This window comes from Ammospiza caudacuta, chromosome 21 (genome assembly GCF_027887145.1).
Source record: "Ammospiza caudacuta isolate bAmmCau1 chromosome 21, bAmmCau1.pri, whole genome shotgun sequence".
In the NCBI taxonomy this organism is placed as follows: domain Eukaryota; kingdom Metazoa; phylum Chordata; class Aves; order Passeriformes; family Passerellidae; genus Ammospiza; species Ammospiza caudacuta.
The window spans coordinates 10,976,031-10,999,361 of record NC_080613.1 but is presented as its reverse complement, the minus strand read 5'-3'; the positions used below and the strand labels follow the sequence as shown (position 1 = coordinate 10,999,361).

Here is a 23,331-nt window from a genome sequence, read left to right as displayed (position 1 = left end):
TTTTGCAGGGGATATAATTGCAATCATTTTGCCTTGCAGGAAAGCCTTGAAACCTCACCTGGGATCAGCCTCCTGTTGCGTAAGGTATTGTTCAAGCAGGGTCCCTGCCCCAGCCAGCTTAAAGGCTAAAGGGTCAAGTCAAACAGAGGGTGGGAAAGGAAGGAGAGGCCTGGGGGAGGTGGGGGTGGCACAGAGGCTCTGCAGGACCCAGGTCCCCCAGCCTGCTCCCCCCATACCCGAGCAAAGACTCAGACCCAGAACTGAGCTAAGCAGCAGCTACACTTTTCAGTAAAGCCCAGCACAGCTTTTCTGCAGATGCACAGGCCCTCCTGGCTCCAAACCCAGCTGCAGAGCCTCACACCAGTGAGTGTTTTACAGCAGTTAGAAACCTTTAACCACAAGGTTCTTCCAGATTCCAGGAGGAATTCCTTGGTGAGCCCAAACAACACTGAACACAGTTGTCCCTTCAAGAGATAGTGACAAACCCTTGTGATATAAAGATGTAAAGCTAACAACTTGCAGTGTTTATCTCCTCAGTTTATCACCATCCAAGCTGGGATTCCTCCCTGTCAGCAGCACTGCTCACCCCAAGCCTGCCAGCCCTGTGCCTCCACTGATCTGCTTGCACACCAGTGTTCTTTCACTGACACAAGTTGGCTGGGCCAGACACCTCAGCCATGGGAAGTGAAACGTCCTGGGCCCTTGGGCTCACCAAGCAGTCAGTGACAAGGCCCTGGCACATGGCAAGTTCAGAGGTGTGGCCCTCACCTGCTTTGGGTGGACTTTCAATCACATGGCATGGAAAAGCAAGATGGCAAGAGTCACACCAGTCATTCAGGTAATGGATCCTGCCAAAACATGGCTGTTCTCAAGAGAGAATTCATTCTCCTTTAAGAGACTCGAATGACATGGAGACACGGAGTTCATGTTCTCCTGCTGTTCCACCAGGCCATACCCAAGTGTCACAGCAGGATGTCCCAAACAGGGACAGCACCAGGAAGGGTGGGAGACAGCCACTGCTGGCCTGGGAGAGGAGCTGAATTTCACCCCACTATGAAATGACCCCGCTGTCAGCTGTCTGTGCCCATGGACTGGAGTCCAGGCCTTCTTCAGCAGGTTTGGGTGGTTTTTCCTTCTTTAACTGCTAGTTCTGTGTTAGAATCTCCTCCAAGCTGTGGAGGGCAGAGCATCACTGATCTCCTGGGTGAGTTGCACTGGGAGCTGACATTTAAGGCTTCCCACAACAGCCTCCAACAACTCCACAGAGATCTTCCTGACTACTGTAAGGGTTCAGCATGTTGAATTGATCATGTCTGAACACCCCAAACATTATTTCACACTGTCCCTTCCTGAAAGAAGTATTTCAGCTGTCTGAAAAGAAGAAAAATACAAGATACTCAAATGTATGCAGAGGTGACAGGTACATGACATTTGCATTTCAAATACAAGGAATGGGCTTGTAACATTTTAAGACTATGAAATGTATAACTTCTATAGGGGTTTTTTGCATGTCACCAAAAATTAATCTTATTTTCTCTCAGCCTCACTAAAATGTTCTTCACCAAAGGCACCACCAGGCCCAGCTACAGCTACACTGCAGGGGTGGCTTCACCAGGATCATCACTGAGTCCTTACAATGCAGCACTTGAGGAACACATGGAATGAAAAGGCCATTCCTGCACCATCACTGACACCTTTGGCAGCAGTCCCCACTCCTGAAGCCTTTAACTGGAGCAACCAAACTGAAGCCCAGCACAAGCGGGAGCAGCAATGCTGAGCAGCCCCTGGATGACACTCCCTATGCACTTGCTGCTCTAGGTCAGACAGAGGTAGCCAGTATTGGCCATTGTTTTAACAGAAGCAGTATTTTGGCAGGGTTGCAAAGCAAGCCCATTCTTTACATCTGCAAAAGAGAGCCCGTCCATCCCTGCTGAGGGAGCTGACAGAGGAAACGGATTTTCCAGCAGTCTTGGGTACAGCATTGAATTGGGACCTATTTTTACCACGTGCTCTGCACTACACGCATTAATTGTTATGACAACATTTGCTGCCATATTCACTCCAGTCATTTACAGAACAGAACCCAGGAGACAAAACAAGCCCCTGCTCCATGAGACAGAGGGAGCAGGCAGGATGCCACATTGCTTCCTGTGACACAGCCAGGGCTGATGGCACAGATAACCCATCCCTGCTGGTAGGTCAGGCCCAGCTCCGTGCAGGAGAGGGGCCCAGCTCATGGGTCAGTACTGCCCATCCTCCTGCCTAGCCCAGACCCAGCTGCACTTGGCTCTTTCTGGAGCTCTGCTTGTGTGCCCACCATGCTCCCTCACTGTAGGGGCAGCCAAAACTCTGTCACCACTCTGTCACCCCTCAGCAAAGAGCTCTGCAAGGAGGAGCAGAGCTCAGAGCAGTCTGGGAGCCACAAGGTCTGTGACCCAGCACCGGAGCAGCACAGACAGGCTGGCAAGCACAGCTCAGCAGTTTCAGGATCCCACCTCCATCCTAATTAAGCCCAATTAGGTTTACAAAGAATGAGGATGTTTTAGGAAGGACGTATAAAAGAACTACTGAGGTCTCTGTAGGCCATGTAGGCCCAGAGCACCCTCCTGAAGGCAGAAATTGCCTCTGTTGATGTGGGCTGTCAGTTTTCCAGAGTGCTGGAGGATGATCCTGCTGCCTGTGCAGCCCATGGCTCCCTTTGCACACAACCCCAGGAAGTGCAGCTGGGAGAGCTGGGATTCTCCTCCAGAGGATCAGCAGCACATCAGCCAAACCTGTGCTGTCTGCAGACACAGCTGAGCAAAATCCGCTCCAAAATGCCCAGGCCTTAAATGAAAGTAAATGTGATTCAGAACAGGGAGAGGTTGGACAAATCAGCATCTTCCCATGCTGAGGGGTATAAAACATGCAGCTGTTCCACCACCACAATTTACAGGGAAGGCATTTCTCCTGGAAGTAAGAGAACACTTAGTATATATTCCTAGCCAGATTGATTACACCTATTTATATTGTAAACTAAGACAGCATGTACTAAACCCATAGAGTTAACCAGTTCCAGACCCCAGATCCTGGGTGAGGGGTCAGTTTTCCATTGTCTGCTGCACAGTCTCGTGCATTTATTAGAGAGCACTGAGTTTCCTGCAGCATGGTTTTATGTGTGTATGTGTGTGTGCTTATTTTTGTGGTATTTCAACAACCATCAGGAGGAACACTGCTATTTTATGGGATGTCAAGGAACTGGAGAATCCATGAGGTTTTTTAAAGGTTTGTTTAAAACAGCCAAGAAGCCAGCGTGCCATTTTAAATATATGTATGTATAACAACTGCAATCTGTTCTGGGACAATAAAACCACAGGACTGAAGGCAGTATCCCATAGCTGAATATATCCATTTATCCTGCAGTAAGATGAACCCCTGTTCTGTGGATCTGACCTGCAGGGAGTTTCGTCAGTCTCCTCTCACAGCCAACCTGCCCAGCTGGACAACTCTTATTTGCTTTCTAAGTTACAGATCCAGTTTCAACATCTGACAGCAGATATAAACAGAGGTTCAGGACACGCTCTCTGGTGTGTCTGCTCCTACACTACTTGTGCAATTCCACTGGGCCAGGAGACCCCAGATCTCCACCATGAGGCACTGAGCCAGACTCGCTGGCTTGTTTATCCCTAAGAAAAAGCTAATTTTCTAACCAACTTGCTTCTTTTTCTCTCTATAGACACTGATAAGGTGAGAGATGTTGAAGTTCCCTGTTGGTTTTATAATGCAGTTTGGGAAGGGATAGGTTTCAGCGTGTTGCTGTAACAAATACAATAGTGAAATTGGAAGAGATGGTGATTTGAACTAACACAATTAAAATTTATTCTTAACAGCAATCCAAACACAATCTGGAGCCATCAACTAGCATGGACATGAATTAACCTAATAACTTCTGGAAAAAAAAAAAGAAGTACTATGAAAAAATCCTCCTATTAAAGTAATTAAGTGTTAACAAAATCACAGAGCCATAATTAAACATGGTTTATAATTAAAACAGCATGTGTCCTAGACAGAGAACACAGCAACAAAGAGAGTCCAACCATGACAGTTGATGCCAAAACACAGGCCAAGTAGCAAAAATCAGAAAAACAGGCGAGTTTCTAGCAAAGCTGCAGATGCAGAGCCTCTGATCCTCTGACTGAGCCCTCAGCACCGTGACGGATGTGACTGCACTCAGAACTCCTCACGGCTTTGCCAGGTGCTGCCAAAGTTCAAGCAGAACTCTTGGGAACCAAGAAGACACCGAGTGCAAGGCCCAGGACACCGAGGCAGCGCAGGGAGTGGTGGGCGAGCGGGAGCCGGGGCTGGAGCCAGCCTCGTCCTACCTGGCAGCGGCTGAAGATGTCACCCAGGGACACCTGCACGTTGAAGTGCTTCAGCACCTGCAGCGCCTGGTCCTTCGCCTTCTGCGAGCAGTTCACAGAGAAACACCTTTCTTCTCCCACCTGGGAGCGCAGCTGCAAACCAGAGACACCAGTGAGACCGAGCATAGGGCACCTGGGGCTGTTCTGATGCTCTTGGCTTGGTTTCAATGCTGAATAATGCTTAGAGTTAGTGTGTGTCTACAGTCTGAATTCTGGTCTGAGCACCACGATTGGTAACCTAACAGCCACTGCTGCAAGAGGTCTGACTCCTGAAGCATTGTGTGATTTTATGTGTATGAAACATGATTTAGGCTGGAGAAAGGGAGGCTCAGGGGGACCTGCTCACTCTCTACAACTCCCTGACAGGAAGGTCCAGCCGGGGAGGATTGGCCTCTTCTCCCAGCTAACAAGTGGCAGAACAAGAGGAAATGGCCTCAAGATGCTCTAAGGGAGGTTTAGATTGGAATTTCAGGGAACATTTCCTCACAGAAAGGTGGTCAGGCATTGGAAGGAGTTGTCCGGGGAGGTGTTGGAGTCATCTTTGGAAGAGTTCAAGAGTCATCTGGATGTGGCACTTGGAGACATGGTTTAGTGGGGACCACAGTGGTAATGCTGGGTTAACAGCTGGACTTGATCATCCCAAAGGTCTTTTCCAACCTTAACAATTCCATTATTCTATTCTATAAAATATACCCAAGTCCTGTCAACTCACATTTTGGTGAGGTGGTCTGACAGGGGCAGCAAAAGGAACCTGACCTCAATCCCAGCTTTCTGAGGAAACTTGGCCAGATCCCACAGAGTGTGCCAAAGCACAGTGATGGAAACAATGCCCAGTGACCACTTCAACCCCTCTGATTCACACAAACGTTTCACCTGGAGTTCCCTGGTGGCCAAGAAATGTGAAGGGGTTGATGTGGACAGTCCCTCAATGTTTGTTCCACAGTCTGTAGAGAAGTGCATCTGCGAATGAGCACTGGGAAGTCCCAGACACATCTTATGACCATACTAAGGACTCACAGGAATGGGATCAGCTACACACCAGCAAAGGAGCCTGGCAGAGCCATCCCATCCTTGTGGAGGGCATCCAAAGGCAAGGGAACCAAGGGAACCAGAGTATTTCCCAGGAGAATTGTACCCTGGAAGCAGTTATTTTCCTTTTGCAATTCCTACACTGTACTTTGAAATTAGAGCTCTGCCAAACAAGAGGACGCTGGATTCCTTATTCCACCAGCTGTAGGCTGATGGAACCTGCAGGGTGGCTGCACCTGCCTCATAGCCTCTCATTATGGGGAGGAGTTTTATTCCATACTCTGATTTTCCACAAGAAATCAGCAACTCCTACTCTGCAAACATTCTGACTGTCTGCCTGAGTAGCTGGGAGATTTTATGCTGACAGTTTGTGACAAAGAAGTCCTGCACCCTGGCTCATGTGAACAGAACTCTGGCTCATGCAGAACATTTTCACTCTTCCAAATGGATTTTTAGGCACTAAAAAATTGCAAAGGACCTGCAACAGGACATCACAGCTCTCCAAGCAATGACTTGGCAGGCTCAGCACTGCATTTTGAAGCATGTCTGTGAACAGCTCTGAACAGCTGGTGCTGAGGGCAAGGCTGGCCTTTGCTTTGCCTTTTCTGTATAGCAACACAAAACCTCTCCAGCTTCCACCAGACCCATGCTTGGGGCCTTCCAATCTCCCCCTTCCAAGCCTGAGGAAATGTCCCTGAGGGCTGAAACTCTCTCAGTGCGGAGCCAGCAAGCAAGCAAGAATCTCTGGGATAAAAAGCACAGAAACTGAGCTGCCTTTCACCTGCCAGTGAGGCCAGACAGAAACACACTGCTCTGGATTGTTTGGCTTGACTTCCACCCCCACCCCCAACGGAGAGCAATTGCTCTCCCCACCAGTACAGGACTGAATATAAGTATCAAAAAACATTTTGCCCCAAGCCTTGGTGGTTGAGAACAGCAAACCTCTGAAGACCCTAAATGTAGCTTTTAGTGGAGAAAACATGAAAAATCCAAGCCAGCTGTTGCATTCACATCTGACTTTTCCTCTTGTCTCCCCTGCACACCCCAGACCATGCAATGATCAGTGCCAGAAACACGCCAGCAGCTTGGAACACTCACAGTCTGATATGGGAGTCCAGAGGTCAAAATGACTCTTCCTTCCTGTCGGGCAATCTGGAAAAAACAGTAAAAATCCAAATGAGCAGGGGCTGAAGTTACACTGAGTTCAGGCTTTACTTGCAGTCACAGAAGAGAGGAGGTGAACTGTAGATATCGAGTGTTTCTCTCACTGTCAGTCCACACCTGGCCAAGAGTTCCTGACAGCAACAGCAGCTCCAAGTATGGCTCACCCCTTGTCCCCTCCCTGCCAATCCCTGCCTCATCTCCCATGTGGTGGAACAAGCTGCTGGTGCATCTGTGCCACAGATGGCCCAGGGAACCATTCCACCTTGAAATAATTCTATACAAAAGCAATCTTTTAATTTTTTCCCTTAACTCAGATTATTTCTATTTCCCCAGTCTGGGTCACAAAGAAGGAAACAGTTCTACTGCACAGGGGGAAAAGGAAAAAAAACCTAAGCAGGTAATTCTAGGAAAAAAAATGTACCGTGAAATGTGTCTGCAAACTTCATTCCTTTAACAAAACTGCTCCTTAGAGAAGGAGGGTGTTATTGTCCTGGCAACCCAACACACAGGAATTCTGCACCTTTCCAGGCTGCAGGAAACATCTCCCGAAGAGTTTATCACCTCCCGACTTGGAATCCCGGGCTTTTGTCAGAGTCCTTCAAGTGGAAGGTGTGCGCTGAGTTCCCAGGGAGCCATCGGTGCCCCGCTGACCTTCCCCGGGCTCGGGGACACGCACAGGGGGCGCTGCCAGGGGGAGGCACCGACTCTGGAGCTGCAGGGGTGAGGGGTGACTGACCCTCCTCCACACGAGTGAATGACGCCCCTCCCTGCCACCCCTCACCCTCCTGCAGGAGGGACAGACTCACGGCTGCAGCAATAGGAGGATTCACAAGGATTCCCATGTGAACCAGGACTCAGCTCTGATCCTGCTGACAAGAGATCAGTGCTTTGAAGGAGGCACAAGGTTATTTCTCTTCTCTGGCTTGGATTCTGTTAGAAGCCCTCATGTTTTTCACTGACTCCAGATGTGTGTCATGGAGGTCTCTCATCTGGTTCAGAGTACAGCAGCTCTGTCTGGATCCTTCTCTACCCTTGGCAGGAAGACACATTTGGGATCAGAGTCCTGCTGCACTTCCCAGAGAGACACCAGCGAGCACAGCCAGGGAACACCAGACAAACTAAGCACAACTTTTAAGCTCTGTCTTGGGTAGTCATTCTCTTAAGACTCACTGAACCTATGGCAACAGGAAACAAGGGGGAGAAGGCTCTGAAGGCCCTGAGCACGCAGTTAAACAACCTGTTTTTTCCCTTTTTTCCTCTTCCTGAGCTTTCAGGTATCTGCTTCCCTCCTTTAGTTGTGAAGTCACTCTTTGGCTGAAAATTCTGCACTGAGAAGTGATTGGCAACAACTTCTAAAACATCTTTCTGCAAGCAAAATTACTGGATTTCTTTCAAAATCAACCCTCTCTCGCTCAATAAAGGAAAAAAGCCTCTAAGAACAGGAGCCTTGAAGGGGCAGCACAGACACCCCACGCAGTCCTGCTGCTGAGCAGCCACCACAGCACCCTAGGGGCACGGTAGTGAGGGAGGTCTGGTAAGGCAACAGCAAAGGGTTACCACAGGGATTTGCCAGGGAAAAGGGATGTGAAATTCCTCCAGACCCATGTTTGCTTCAGGGTAAGTCTGAGGATTTCACAGCTGGAACACTCCACTCTGACTTTCTGCATCCAGGGTTAATTAGTCCAAGCTTGATAAATCCCCTTATCTAAATGGCTCTGCAGAGACAGGCAAAGAACATCAAATAAAAAGGAGAAAAGCAATAACTCTTCCAACATGTTTTTCTGCCTCTGGAACAACGACTGGGAGAAGCACACAGAGCCAGAAAAGCCATGTGATAGCACACATCTGACTGAGACCACAGAGGGTATGTGCTGGAGAAAAGGGCACAATTCCTTCTTTTTCTGCAAAAGCAACAAGGGAAGGCAGCACTGGGACCATGGGGGGGATGTGTGGTCAGGGATGCAAATGAGAGGAAAAGAACACCCAGGGCAGCATTTTGGCATCGGTGTCAGGGACCTGTGCTCTAGCCCAAGTGCTTCAGAGAGGGCATTGGCCTCAGTTTCACAATCTATTACAAAGATAATATCAACTTCCTCTGGAAAAGGCTCAGGCCTTCTGGATAGAAAGCACTCCCTAATCTGTTGGTATTACTGATTATCCCTTAACGTGTCTGTCTGTTCAGCCAACTTGCATCCTGCAGAAATGAATGAACCCACACGAATTACTGTCAGAGAGACCTGCAAGGGCAATGACTGAGGAGAGAGGGCAGAGAGAGACCCTTTGTTTCCAAGCCAGCACCAGCAGCAGGATGATTCGTGACAATCTAAAGCATCCTGAACCAAGGCCAAAGGAGGTTCCAAAAAACAGCAACACAAGGCTGTGCATTTGTAAGTTAAACTTTGCCAAGTCTGTGCAAGACACATGTTGGGCAATGCCACATGTCCTTGGAGACCCAAACTGCAGCACAGGAAAAGCTGTGTTCCCCTTGCAGTGATCCTGAGCCTGGGCCAGCAAGGCCCTGCTTCAGACCAAGGGAGAGGACAGAAAGTGTCTGCCCCAGGATATGTGCTGGGAAAGCACCCAGACAAGGATCTGCTAGAGAAGGAGATCACAAAACCCAGTCCAAAGCCAGAGGCCCTCCCTGTAATCCCAGGCCCTTTTAAAAGAGACAGTAAACCAAGAGCTTAACAGCTCTGAGCACACTCAGTCCAGCTCTCCCAGTATTGCAACCCTAATCTTCTCTTCAGCATTCCTGAAAAGTATAAATTGCACAGAGTTATCACATGGTTTTGTAATGTGGCCTTAAATGTCACACCAAAACCATCCACCCAGTTTTCTCTGTGCAGATCCATTTGTATCAAGGTCTCCAATGAAAGACCTTCTCCTCCTGCTGACCCAACATCAAAAGCCAAGTCTTGATCTTAAAAGCAACACAGCTCTTCATCTGCCCTCTCTGAATTTAGCTTCCCACCAGACTGAAAAGACCAGCAAACCTGGAGAATGTCACCTACATCAAAAATATGGAAAAAGCCAGTCAAAGCTGAGACAAGATCCAAGATTAGATTCCCCCATTAGGTGAAGATCTGCTCACTGCAGGATTAAAATCCCTTTTGTGTCACCTGGCTCCAAATTAGTCTAGGGCAATTTAGATCTGGGTGCACAATGCTCTATCTGGCTCCTGAGATCCATCCAGCCTGGCCCTTCACTGCAACTTGCTGGTTCACCTGGAGCTTTGGAAGGTAGGTGTAACCTTGCAAGGGAACCTTCCACAGCACAGAAGCCTCAGGAAGCCAGTTTTACCTGCCTTCTGGTTATTAGCATGCTTCAAAAGATACCAGGTTTGCCTTAGCATCAGATTATCCTTAGAGATGAGGATGATTTTGAAGACCAAGAGCAAAGTCCATTCAAAAAATAAAGTAAACCAACCCAGAACACAACTGGAGCAGCTTTGAGATTCCACTGAGTCTCTTATTAGAAACCTAAGAGACTGTGAACATTTTCTTAAAACCTTTTGCTCTGCCCTCAAGGTACAACATTGCAGAAGCTACTGTAGTCACTCAGGCTGCTGGATGATCCTGTAAGGTTGGTGTGAGAAGGATCCCACTGCTTTGCCTGATTCTCCAAAATTGCAGAGAAAACAGGAGCATCCACTTTTCCATCTCCTTCCAATTATCTGGAAAACCCAAAAGATGAGTTTAAGATTCTCTGCAAAGAGAAGTTTGGAGAAGACAAGATGGAATCATAGAATAGTTTGGTTTAGAAGGGATCTTGAAAAGGTCATCTTGTCCCAGCTGCTCTGAAGTGAGCAGGGACATCTTCAACTGGGTCAGGCTGCTCAGAGCCTCCATCCAACCTGACCAGGAATTTTCCAGGCATGGGGCATGAAGGACCTGGGTAGGAACACAACAGGCACAGGGCATAATTTTAAGTAAATAAACTTGTATTAATTGCAAATAACACATTGCTTGTAAGAGTAAGTGCAAAGGCAAAGGGTAGATCACCCAAAACTGGCACCTGCACACTCAGAACCTGCTGCATCCCAGAGATGGAATCTCTACATTCTTTACCCCATGGATTGCCTGGAGCTGGAGGCAGAGTCCCTGGGGAGGAATGCTGGATGCACACAGCCCTTTGTCAGAAGCCACACAGCAGAGAGCCAGGCTGGGGCCAGCCTGGGCCACTGTTAAGCCCTGCAAAGGCCCTGCCCGAGGGCAGTGAGCAGTGCTGCCATCCAGGACTGCTGAGGACAGCACATGGTGGGTCCCACCAGCTCTCAGTGCACAGGCTGCAAGAATTCTCAGCTAAAGGAGCTTGTCCAGCACATCTGGAACTAATTCCAGCCCCAGCTGCAGACCTGCTGTGCCATACAGGTGTGTGCAGGAGCTAGAGCAGGTAGGACAGCAGGGTAATATGGGAAAAACAGCACGGCCACCTCACTGAGTGAGAGGGCTTCATAAAACCACCCCCACTGCATCTGTAAGGACAGCCTGTGAGTTCTTTGCCTTTCACATGAGGATAGATTAAACCAGAGAAATTTTCAGTATGAATTTCTACTGTTTTTCCATTTTTAAAGATATTCTGTATCTGCACTTATGACAGGCAACTTTAAGCAGTCACTTCTCCGGCCAAGTCCTAATTAAATGGCATCATTAAATCAGAGACTGCAAGCTGGTAGCATCTCACAGCACATAAACAGAACCACAGAATCACAGAATCATTAAGGCTGGGAAAGACCTCCCAGGTCATCAAGTCCAACCACAAACCCAGTACTGCCAACTCCACCACTAACTCTGGTCAGTCAGAGGGGATCCAGGGGATCGTGGTGCCAGAGGCCCTGCTCTCACACCTCTCCAGATCTGGCATGACAAACTCACCATGACAAGTCCAAGATAAAATATTTAGTCAATAACAGCAACACAACACAAAGCATAACACAGGACAAGGGTTTCACATCCATGGGAATGGGGGTTCCCAAACCATTTCCTGTACCACGTGCTAGCCTAAACAAAACAAAAAACAAACAAGCAAACAAAAAATATAAATCCATAACTACCCAAGTACAGCTGAAGAAGTTCTCAGGCTTTTAAGCTTGATCCCAAATAACAGAGGGTGAAGGACCAGACCCATCTGCCTACCAATACTTGAAGCCACTTTAACAAAGAAAAGGAATGAGAACAATAAGGAGCAAATGCCAGGTGCTGCAGGAGTTCTTGGCACAAGGAGAAGTGTAGTATGACTGATAAATAATTTGAGTGAAAAGACTTTAATAAAGAGCAAACACTAATGCTATACACTCTTAGGTGTCCCTAGTGACACCAGTTTGAGACTGTGCTGGGACAACACCCAAACCATCTGTCTTGTACTCAGTGACCAGGATCCAAACCCTCTGCTGGCCTTTGCAATAACATTCCCAAGTTTTTGGGCGTAGGGTGGTCAACATTCAACTCTGATTCAATCAGGACCAGACAGATATCAAACAGGGTAGGAGGAGTCTATTTTTATCTTTGATTATCCAAGCCCAGATCAAAGGCTCTGCAATACAGTAACACTCCAAGGGCTTTTGATAGTGAAAGGATGTTTGTCCAGTCACCATAGAGAAAGCAATGTCAAACATCCTGTCCATGGCACGATAAGGGATGGGGATGAGAAGTGCAGACGGAGCTCTGGCGGGAGGCACTGAGAACTGGTTTGTTTAAATAACTTGTGCAAGTTTGGCAGGGAGGAGATATTAATTATTTCTGCAGAAGTTAGAGCCTGCCCCGGATTCTGGCCAAGCAGACATCTGAAGAGGAAACATCCTGCACACCAGGCTGGGTGATCCATGCACATTTGATAGCACACACTGTGTGGCCTTGATATCTCTCTTGACTCCCTCGAAGGCAGGGAGGTCCTCTGGGAGACCTGGACAAATAAGAAAGCTGGGCAATCACCAACCAGATCAAGTTCAACAAGGGAAAGTGACAGATTCTGCACCTGGGATGGAGCAACCCTGGATATACAAACAGACTGGGGAATGAGATGCTGGAGAAGAGCGTCACAGGAAGGAACCTGGGGGTCCTGGTTGACAGAAAGTTTAATGTGAGTCAGCAGAGCCCTGGAGCCAGGAGGGACATTTGTGTCCTGGGGGCATCATGTGGTGGTCAAGGGAGGGGATTGTCCCACTCTGCTCTGGGCTGGGGTGGCCTCACCTCAAGCCCTGATGGCAGTTTTGGGCCACAAAAGTAAGAAAGACATTAGGCCATTAGAGAGTTTCCAAAGGAGGGCAACGAAGATGGTGAAGGGCCTTGAGGGGAAGCTGTAGGAGAAGTGGCTGAGACTTGGTCTGTTCAGCCTGGAGGAGACTGAGGGGAGACCTCATTGCAGCTACAAGTTCCTGGTGAGGGGAAAACGAGGAGCAGACACTGATCTCTGCTCTCTGCGACCAGGGACAGAACCTGAGAGAATGGCATGAAGTTGTGTCAGGGGGAGTTGGGCTGGAGCTCAGGGCAAGGCTCTGCCCCCAGAGGGTGCTGGCACTGCCCAGGCTGCCCAGGGAATGGGCACGGCCCCGAGGCTGCCAGAGCTCCAGGAGCCTTTGGGCAGCGCTGCCAGGGGTGCCCAGGGTGGGGCTGCTGGGGGGGCTGGGCAGGGACAGGAGCTGTTCTCAATGATCCCTGAGGGTCCTTTCCAGCTCAGGGGATTCTGTGATTCTGTGATCTGCACTCCTGGGATGGCAGAAATGTGTCTGAAATGAAGCAGCATTTGTCTCTCATCCAGTAGGCAGAGGGGCAGTTATTATGGGAGCCCAGAGCAATACTCATGGTCCCCTCTTCCTTTCCCAAACACCACTGCAAGTTGTGGCTCATCACCTTTGAGTCACCTCACAAGGCCAGCCAGGATGTTACATGGCCATTGATTAAGGACATTCTCCCTTCTGTATTGAACAGCCATCTTTGGATTATGGGTCTGCCCAACTGAACTGCACACAAGGCAGACAAGTACCTTCCCTGTAAGCCCAAACTGGAGTGCACTAGAAACCTAAGTGAATGTTGGCTCCTTTTACTGAATGTTGGCTCCTTTCACTGACTTTTGTCTTGTTGCAAGCACACACATGACTTGGTCACATCTTTGGGGTTGGAGATGATCGTTAAGGCCCCTTCAAAGCCAAAGCAAACCATTCTGTGATTCTATGATCTTTACCCTCCTCTTGTGTTCTTCTCATGACTTGAGCTGCCCCAGCTGCCAATGACACAGACAGACACACGTAAGAGTAAGATCATAGCAGTCTCTGCTCCCCTCCTCTCTCCTGGAAGTGGAGAACCAAGGCTGCACACCACTGCAGGGACCAGCTGATTCCAGCTGCCAGTGCTCAGGGTGACCCAAAGAGCTGGGAATCAGCACAGGGATGGAAGGAGGGACTCGTGGGGCAGCTCCTGCAGCCTGAGCACCAGTGCAGCTTCCCAGTGAGCCCCATCATGTCCCCATGGACATGGGAGCTGTGAACTCACCTCGGCAGCCTTCCTGTGGTCATCCTCATTGTCCAGCAGCCGCACATCCACGCCCAGGCAGCGCAGGTAGCGCCCCAGGCCCTGCAGCATGTTGTCACAGACCACACTGAACTCCTGGGGGGAGACAGGGGCAGGGGGGCGTGAGGGCTCCGTTCTGGATCCTTGGAATTCCTAGAGAAAGGCAGGACATCCATAAGGAGCAGAAATCTGATTCCCAGTACATTTGTGTTTTTACTCCCTGCGTTAGTTCACCCACCATGGCACATCCAACGGCCTCCTTCCACCTGTGTCACCACCTCCCCGTGCTCTGCAGCACCTCTAGATCCTCCTTCCCATCCTTTCCACATTCCACCTAGGCAGGGGGCAGAACATGATGGGGCTAATTCTGAATTCGCCATTCTCTCACTGACCAGCTGGCCACTTGATCCAGGGACCTGCAGCCTTTCCCTGGAGAAGTGCCAACCTGGCCTCCAGTGCTCTGCACAGGCATTCATCATCAAGAAATCACAGAAACATAGCCAAGGCTGTTGTTCCCCTAAATTAGTCTGCAATTAATAAACATGTGCCAAAGCTATGATTTGGGACAGACAGAGGGAGAAACAGGTAGACAAAGCAATCACGTCAACTCTGTTATCTTTGGAAGGTTAAAAATAGGCAGTGCCTGAATTCTGTTTGTTTTATTTCAAATGTCTGCTGCTGGGGGAGTTCCTGCACTTGGAGGACTTTGGCTTTGGGAGGCTCCCAGAAGTACAATAGCTAAATTCATGGAGAAGGGAAGTTATTAAGGAACTTCCAATGTCCAGCTTTTGACTCCAGGAACTTGAATCAGCTGGGATGACTGAAGGACACTGCCAGCAGCTATGCAGGGAGCCAGCACTGCAGATCAGCTCTGCAGGAGCTGGCCCCAAGCTGGGAATGCTGTGGCACACCAGGCAGCTCCACCTGGGCTCTCCATGGGAACCAGCTCAGGTCCAGGAGCAACCCTGGTGTGATGCTGCAGTTCCCAGCAGCTGGTCCCTCTGCAGCACTGGGCAGACTGGGCTGTCACCAGTTCCTGCAGGACCCTGGTCGATGCAGCTGTGACACCAGAACACGGTGACAAGGAATGGAGCTTCCCCCTGAAGCTGAGGCAGTTGGACATGCTGCCCCTGGCTGCTGCTGCTGTTCAAACAGATGTGCAGGAGCTGCAGCTGGCTCTCAGCCAGTGTTTATCCAGTGACCAGCACTGTCATACGGAGCTTTTTTCTCACATTTCATGCCAGCAGAGAGCAAAAAGCTTATAAAGGAGAACAGAGTCATTAGCCCCACTTCAGACAAGGAAACCCTGGGAAGGAGAGCTTAGAGTCCTTCTGGATGCAGTCAGGACAAGTCTGCTTTTTTTGCCACCCCAGTCCAGGTTTTACCAACTGCCTCTGGCTGATGAATCTGACTGTGCAGAGCACAGAGATGACCTGTGGGTGTCCAAGGTGACTGAAGCCTGGAGTGCTCACTTTTCTCACCTCTGCAGCAGCCACCCAGCTCTGCTATAACACACAACATTCCCATAAATGCAGTGCCCAGGGAGCAGCTCTGTGTTCTCCTGCCTGCTGAAGGCCAAGGGATGCTGCACATTTTCACACAGGTGGACACAGTCAGCAGCATCTCAGCCCAGCCACGGAAAGGGGCACTGACTTCAGGAGCTCCACACACACCTGGGGCTCCTCAGGATACACAGATACACACAGTGGGTCTTCTCAGGCAATAACAAAATGGGATTTGTGCCAGGGTTTCCAAAGGTATACAAACCACTGAATGGTTCCATATAAAATGTAAAATGTTATTCCTGAGAGGCACCAGTCACATTTCAAGATACTTAAGCAGAGTTGCACAGCTCTGGTGAAGTATTAAGGCTCTGCCACAGGACAAATTCTGGGAGAGGCCTCTCATGGAATGTGGTGGTGGGCAGGGAGGCAGAGACAAGCCTTTAGCAGAAAGGCATTTTTGATGGATCATTTGCTTTTAACTTTGCAGACTTCTACTCCAGACACAATAAAGGAGATATTCCCAATGCGAAAGCAAGGTGTGGAAGCTCAGTAAAAAGGAAAAGTAAGGAAGTAAGAGTTTTGAAACCTTGGCCACAGAATCCAAACCCAATGTGGAAGGAGCATTTCCACGAGCAAGGCTCACTGGGCTTAGCACAAAGATCTGCACCCACACTGTGCAAAGAAAGTGAACCTCAAAGAGCAGGGAAAGCTAGGCCCAGGCAGGCCAAGGAGAGAGCAGAGTGTCCTGGGAGGGAGGGGTAAGGAGGATGTTTGCTGCAAGAGTCCTGAGAACAGCCGTGCCCAGTGAATGGTGTGACTGAGAGCAGCAGCGTGTGATTTGCAGGGGTCTTGAGCAACAAGCAGCTCTTTGAAGATGTTTACAAACCTGTCCAGAAGGTGATGGTGCTTCTTGTTTATTCAGCTGCTTCTTTGCCCTGGGTTTTTTGCTCTGTTTTCCCACCAGACTCTCTGTCAGGTCTGAACCCAGACCAAAGCTCTCGGGGTCCTTGCAGAGCCTCTCATAGATCTCCAGCAAGCAGTAGGCATCTGAGGCTGCAGGGAAGAGAATGTGAGCCTCAGCTCATAAGAGGCTCATTCAAAAGTAAACCAGAGGCTTCCCTAAGGCAAGGAAGAGCCCCCACCTTTGTAAAAGCTACTGTGAACAACTGTGAAGCTGCAACTCCCTCAGGTCATACCCTCAAGCTCCAGGACTGACTCACTGAGCATCACAGCTGGACCCACAGTCACAGAGAGTCAAGGCAACAGCTCCTAAAGACAGGCTCTGCCATCTCCACTCTAACCCAGTAACCCAATGTAAACTGCAGTGTGGCTCTTCCAACCACCACCAGGTAGCTCCAGCCAGCCCCCATTCCTCACCATTGTCCCCAAGCCTGCCCACAGCTCCTTATCACTCCTCTTGCCAGGAAGGGAGCTTCCCCAGGAGATGCAATATCTGAGCAGGTACTGCCTGAGCTGTTTGCAATCACCTGCCCACACTCAGTGCCCTGTGCTGCTGCTCCCTGCAACGGCAACAGGAGAACTCTCCCAGCCAGTCTGACAAGTCCCAGTGATTAACTTTTGTGAGAACTGTGTCAGCTTCAAGGATAGTTGAATTTAACAAAGGGCTGGTTTGCATCAGCAGACTGTCCTTTGATGCACCAGGAAAAGATTCAGACCCAGACTTCTGACTCTGGGGTAATCAGCAATAAACTCTATGGGTCCCTCCATAGCCCTGAGTCTGTGCTGCAGTTTCTGACACATCTGCCCATTTCAAACAAGCACCTCACTGTGACAAATGAACACGGCATTTGTTTCCCAGGAAGGCAGTGAAATGAGGCAGAAGGAAGTGGACTTTCCTCCTTACAGTTATTGAGAGGAGTTTCCACTGAGGTGATGCTTCATCAGACAAAATCTGCAAAGCACAGGAATTCCTTCCTCAGGGAAATAATGAATCACTGGACAGTTTAAACTTCAACCATTAAAGTCATGTCCTCAAAAGGACAAACAAAACATGTGCTGACTCCTTTGAACAGGAACTAATCTGCAAAGCCATTTTCTTCCTCTGCTACTTAAAGACTTTCCTGGGGACAGAGCAGCCAAGCACAGCCTGGCCTGGGCACCTGCAGCACCCAGCCAGGGCCACACCTGCATAGAGGATCTGCTCCTCCCGGAGTGGCCTCTTCTCCCAGTTTGACAGCTGCTCTGTTTTATCCAGAGGCTTCCCCAGCACGTGCTGCACCAGGAGGCTGAGTCCCCTCTCCGGCTGCCTGACCCCTCTCTCCTCGTGGCTGCGCTCCGGGGACAGTCCATCGACCTTCCGGCCGTCCTTCCCCCACTGCAGCTGATGGAAACACAAAGATACAAACCACCTGGTTAGGAAGCAGCTCCCAAACACCTCCTGCTCCAGCTGCTGGGGCCAGGCACAGCCCTATGACATCCATCTCGTGCCTGGCATATTGAACCCCAGCCCTCAGACAAGGGCTGGGATGGCACGAGATAAACATGGCATTGGGTTATTTCTTTAACAAACACGCTTGCTGGGGAGAAATGTCTTCCACAGCCAAGGAAGGGGGAAAAGGACATTCTTGTACAGCCCTGCACCAGAGGCTCCTTAGTGGTCTGCAGGGTGCTCACCATGCTGGGGGCTGCTGGGCAATAAAGGACCAGCAGGGGCAGTTCAGCACCTTTCTCCTCCTAGTCCCAGTGGGAAAAGCATTCCTGTGACACCCTGGGCAGCAGCCCTCTCTGCAGCTGCCATTTCCCAGCTTAAACTGAGGCAATGGCTGCTGGCAGCTATGTCAGCCATGCAGCACTTCCCAGGTTAAGCTATCAATCCCAAAGATCTGCTTCACCTCAACCCACAGCCTCAAAAACACTTTTACATTTTACCCATTAAAATGGTTGTACTGAACATTTTGTGGACTGCTGAAAGCTCCTGTGCAAATTTGTGTGCAAATTCAGGGACAGCTGTGCTTCAGCTGACCAGAAATTCCTGTGCTGAACCCACCAGCAGCCCTCCTAGGAACATCAGAGTTCTGTACAAATCATTAACTCCACCATATCTGCTTCAGTAATTCATGGCCTTGGAGTAGCAGAATTTCTACAAGAACTTCCTCTTCCAAAGTATAACTTGTGCTGAGAAACCTTGTCCTGGCTGAAAGGAGCTCAGTCTCCAAGAGCTTTTCACAGCTTCTATAAAGGCTATGAAAAAGCTGTCAGTAACATAAGCTTTAACATTTTAGTTGATGAAAACCAAATACTTCTGTCTTCCTTTACAGAATCCCAACACCTCAAACCATCTGGAGGAAATGGTCTCTTTACTCATGCAGCCATCTCCCTGCCAATCCAGGATGCAAACAGACAGTGCTGTGGATTCAGGACAGTTATCCACCAGCACATGCAGGAGACACCACTTCCCACACCTCCATGTGTTTAGCCTTACTTGTTTGTCCACTGCAAGAAGATCCACCACACCTTGCATTTGCTTCTCTGTGTCTTTCAGAGCAGAACATGTGGCTGCAAGGCTGCTGAGGTCTCCAGACATCCCATAACCTGGAGACAAAAGAAGCCCAAATCACACAGGTAGGAAAACTCAAATCACGCTTAATGCACTGCAGCTTCTTCTAGTTCAGAATCAAAATGCTGACAAAATATTTATAAGCATTGGTGGGAAGACTGTTCAAACAGGGAGCAAGACGGGGTCCTGTCTCTTCTGTTCCCAAGAGACACTCCTGCAGATCAAGGGAAAAGAGAGGTGCATGAAAAATGCTGAGTTTAAGATCAACTTACTTAAAATCTGGGAAATGTATTTATGAATTTGCCTTTGAAATCCAGGTTTAGCAGCTCCTGATAAAAGCTTCCAAAAATCATGTATGGTAGTTCAGAGATCTTTGGTGTCCAGCACAGCAACTCTGGGACAGCACATCCTGACAGCTCTGCCCCAGGATTACCTGAACCACTGAAGGCTGGGTGTCAGCTGGGGATTAGTACAGAGCTAGCACAATCCCAAGTCTGAGAGTGCAAGTTATATCAGGAATCCTGGATCTGACCTGAAATGGGGACATACAATGGCATGGACCTGTGTCAGGGGATGGTCAGGCTGGAGCTCAGGGCAAGGCTCTGCCCCCAGAGGGTGCTGGCACTGCCCAGGCTGCCCAGGGAATGGGCACGGCCCCGAGGCTGCCAGAGCTCCAGGAGCCTTTGGGCAGCGCTGCCAGGGGTGCCCAGGGTGGGGCTGCTGGGGGGGCTGGGCAGGGCAGGGGCTGGGCTGGGGGATCCCTGTGGGTCCCTTCCAGCTCAGGGGATTCTGTGATTTTGTGATCCTGTATTTCTATCACTCCCAGTTACACCAGTCACTGTTTCCTGGCCTGGAAGTGCCTGAACACTCAGGGCTACAAAAGCTGGTTCCATGGCAAGTGGATTTAGGGAATGACAACACCAAGAGGATCTAGGAATGACAAAGATGACAAAACAGGTGGTGTGAAGTCCCAAGGTGGGGAAGAGAGAGGGGTGTTACCTAGTTTAGTGATGGCTGCATCTGAATAGAGCATCTGGATGAAATGGGGAAGCTTCTCCTTTTCCCCCTCAGCCTCAGCTTGCTCCAGGAGCCGTGGCAGGTCCAACAGGAACACCTCATCCTTCAGTGCAAGTTGCAGGAGGGCAACACGGGGCTTCCCCACCATGCCAAAGGAAGGCTTCCACTCCATGTCCACACCAACGACCTGCCCAGCCTGCAACACAGACACTTCCTGCACCCAGAGCCTGCCTGTGCTTGAGAGGAGCCTGAAAAATCTGTCCAGGACATGAGCATTTCCTCCCCAGCACCTGCAGCTCTTTGTGCAAACTGCCACAGACACAGGGAACTCTCAAAGCACCTGTGTCACCCACAGGAACCTTCCCGGTACAATCCCTAACACCTTCCCCAAATCAGACCAGCCTAAAGGAGCAGCTGTTCTGGGCTTGGGGAGGTAGGTAGTGGATGGCAGTGGCCACAACCAACTCTGTGTCTCAGTCTGGCATGTAGTTCCAGCTCCATGACCCTGCCAGGCCAATCCCAGGTAACACTCACCTGCAGCACCTTCTCCCAGCACCGCAGTGTCTCCTCCCATGTCTGCAGAAAGTGAATATTTTCCCGTGGAATAGGAAGCTGGTAATAGTCCTTCTTCTTACTGGCCTCATAATTATCTGCTTTTGTAACCTCTTCTACCCTGCACAGAATCAGATGCAACAGTTTGAAGCCATGGAAAGCCGGAGGAAATCCTCGACTGGAACAAGAGCGTCAAGTTTTACTCCCCTTATTTTACCCTGACCCTCTCTATCCCCATGACACTCAGCTCTTTCTCAGAGAAAAGAAACTAATCAAAGAGATCCAGCTCCCCTGGAGAGATCACACATTTCTGGTTAGTGTCTTTCCCATAGAGACTTGAAATGGTTCATTATTTGGGAAACGATTAGTAACCTTATGTTTGGGAGGCTGTGTGCCCAGTTTTGCAGCAGAGCAGCTCTCCCTGCACAAACACTCTTTCCTGTGGGTTTGTGTGCATGGGGAAGTCAATATTTGTGTAAAATATTTAATGAAGGTGTGCAGCCTCAGGTCTCCTGGAATATTCTCACCTGCAAAGCTCAGGAGCCGTGTGTGGTGTGACCAGAGACAGAGATGTCATTTATATGCTGGTGCCACCTTGTTGTGTGCAGTGTGAACTCCCTCTGGGAACCTGTGGCTGTGTTACTCAATAGACTGGGCAGCCAGACTGTTTTACGGGGTTTCATGGCTCTGCCGACTTTATAGCAGCTACCACAGCAGGTATCATGACTGGGTGAGTAAAGTGCAGTACAAAGGGGTTCATTAATCCACCCCAGCTCCTCACGCAGGGCAAGCACACCCTCACCTGCCTTTCCTCCACAGCACAGGATTCCCACAGCACAGAGGTGTAGTGATGGGTTTTATCTCTGGATGCACAGTCTGTGGCTCAGCCACATATCTGCAATCACCCCTTTGTGTTTTGAGGGCTTATCCCTCATGGAAAAACCTCCTGGCTCCCAACTGGCAGCTGCTGTGGTTTCAGGAGGGAGGAGGAGGAGGGCAGCTCTGGCAGTGCTTTGGATCGAGGCAGGAGCATGTCCAAGACAGACAAGAGTTTCATGTGCTCCAAAAAAGCTGAGGACCCTCTGGAGAAGTGTTTTGAGGGAGATTACATCTGTGTTATATTTCCTGAGGTGACACAGTGCTTGAACAAGTGCAGATATGCACGAGGAGAAAGAGCAGATCCACAAAACCAGGATCCCTGAACATGAACAGTTCAAGCCCATCTGTGAGACCTTCCCAAAATCATCAGCATTAAAAAATAATAACTAGTAAAACTTTGACAGATCTGCAATCACCTCAGTAAAACAGATGAATATTTGCACTGTTGACCTGGCAGAAGAAGTGTAAGAACCCTCACCAGCATGAAGCAATCTCACAGAGCTTCTGTGTACTCAGGATGAGTTTAAAATGCCCCTTTCACAGACATTTCCAGGCTTATGACAATGAAATGCAGTGTGTGCAGGGCCACAATGGGATCTAAGTATATGGAGGAAGTCTTTGCAAACCTCTGTCCCCACGGATGCATCACAATAGACAATTTTAAGCAAATACACAGTGTTTGTATGACAAGCAATCTGCATGGTTTTCCATGGCACCAAACCGAGGATTTACCTGTCCTGGATGTGCAGCTTCTGAAGCTCCTCAGCCACAGCCTGGGGCAGCATCTCGGGGGGCACCCGGCAGTGCCGCGCCCACCGCGCGGCCCCGCGCGCGTCGCAGTGCCGGAGCAGCGACTGCACCAGGTGTGCCTGCAGCCACCGGTTCTCCCCAACTGTGCTCTGCAAGGGCAGCAGGGGAGAGCACACTGTCAGTGCAACTTCCATCCTCCCCTCCCGGGAGGCACCCTCTTGTAAAGAGCTTATTCCTTATATCTAGTCTGACTCTCCCCTATTTCAGTTCAAAACCATCAGCCCAAGTTCTGTTGCAATAGGTCCTGCTAAAAACTCTGTCCTCATCTTTTCTATTGGCCCCCTTTAAGTACTGAAATGTCTCCTGAAAGCCTTCTCCGGGTGAGCACCCCCAGCTCTCCCAGCTTGTCTCCAGAGCAGAGGGACTCCAGACCCTGGAGCATCTTTGGGATGGCTTTCTTAGGATAGACATTGGCTGTGTGTCCAGGGCAGATGGTGATGTGGAGTCTCCTCCGTCCTTGGAAGTGTTTGCAGGGATTGTTGTGATTGCCAGTCATCCATAGGGGACTATGGATGGGATTGCCAGTCATCCATAGGGCAGGGAGGGTACATCAGCAAAGCTTTCCTGAGTGGTGTTCAGAGCCAGGAAAAGGCTGACATCACCCTCCAGCCTCCTCCCCCCAGTGCTGTGAGATGGGGGCTCTGGGACCCCCGGCACCAGGCACAGCCTCGGGTCAGTCCAGGCTGGCAGCGGTGTCACCCTGCACTGGAATTCAGCTGGATGAAATGTGCTATGCGAGTCCCACATCCAGCTGGGGTGAACAATGATTGCATAAAGGAGTTCTTCCCTCTGTGTCTGTTCAAGGCCCCTGTGAGGGTGAGAACTGGATCATTGCTTTGGGACAAACACACTCTCAGGTGTCACTGTGTCACTCCCTGTGCTCACAACTGCAAACAGGGAGGACACTTTAGGACATTTCCTGCTCCCAGCTGTTCCCTGAAGGAAGGGAAGTG

The 23,331-nt window shown here is 49.8% G+C and overlaps 1 protein-coding gene across 1 annotated transcript in view; it reads right to left on the bottom strand.

Annotated features, from left to right (window-relative positions):
• Window positions 1-3,906: 3,906 nt before the first annotated feature.
• The window catches only part of EXD3 (exonuclease 3'-5' domain containing 3), a 136,397-nt gene continuing 116,972 nt past the window's right edge, over window positions 3,907-23,331 (bottom strand). Inside the window, exons 12-20 of the mRNA XM_058818328.1 lie at window positions 22,301-22,467; window positions 20,672-20,810; window positions 20,120-20,333; window positions 19,046-19,155; window positions 17,749-17,944; window positions 16,490-16,656; window positions 14,081-14,251; window positions 6,528-6,581; window positions 3,907-4,493 (exon numbers count right to left, since the gene is read on the bottom strand). Coding sequence (XP_058674311.1) covers window positions 4,248-4,493; window positions 6,528-6,581; window positions 14,081-14,251; window positions 16,490-16,656; window positions 17,749-17,944; window positions 19,046-19,155; window positions 20,120-20,333; window positions 20,672-20,810; window positions 22,301-22,467 — 1,464 coding nt within the window. The 3' untranslated portion in view covers window positions 3,907-4,247. The remainder of the gene's footprint in view (window positions 4,494-6,527; window positions 6,582-14,080; window positions 14,252-16,489; window positions 16,657-17,748; window positions 17,945-19,045; window positions 19,156-20,119; window positions 20,334-20,671; window positions 20,811-22,300; window positions 22,468-23,331) is intronic.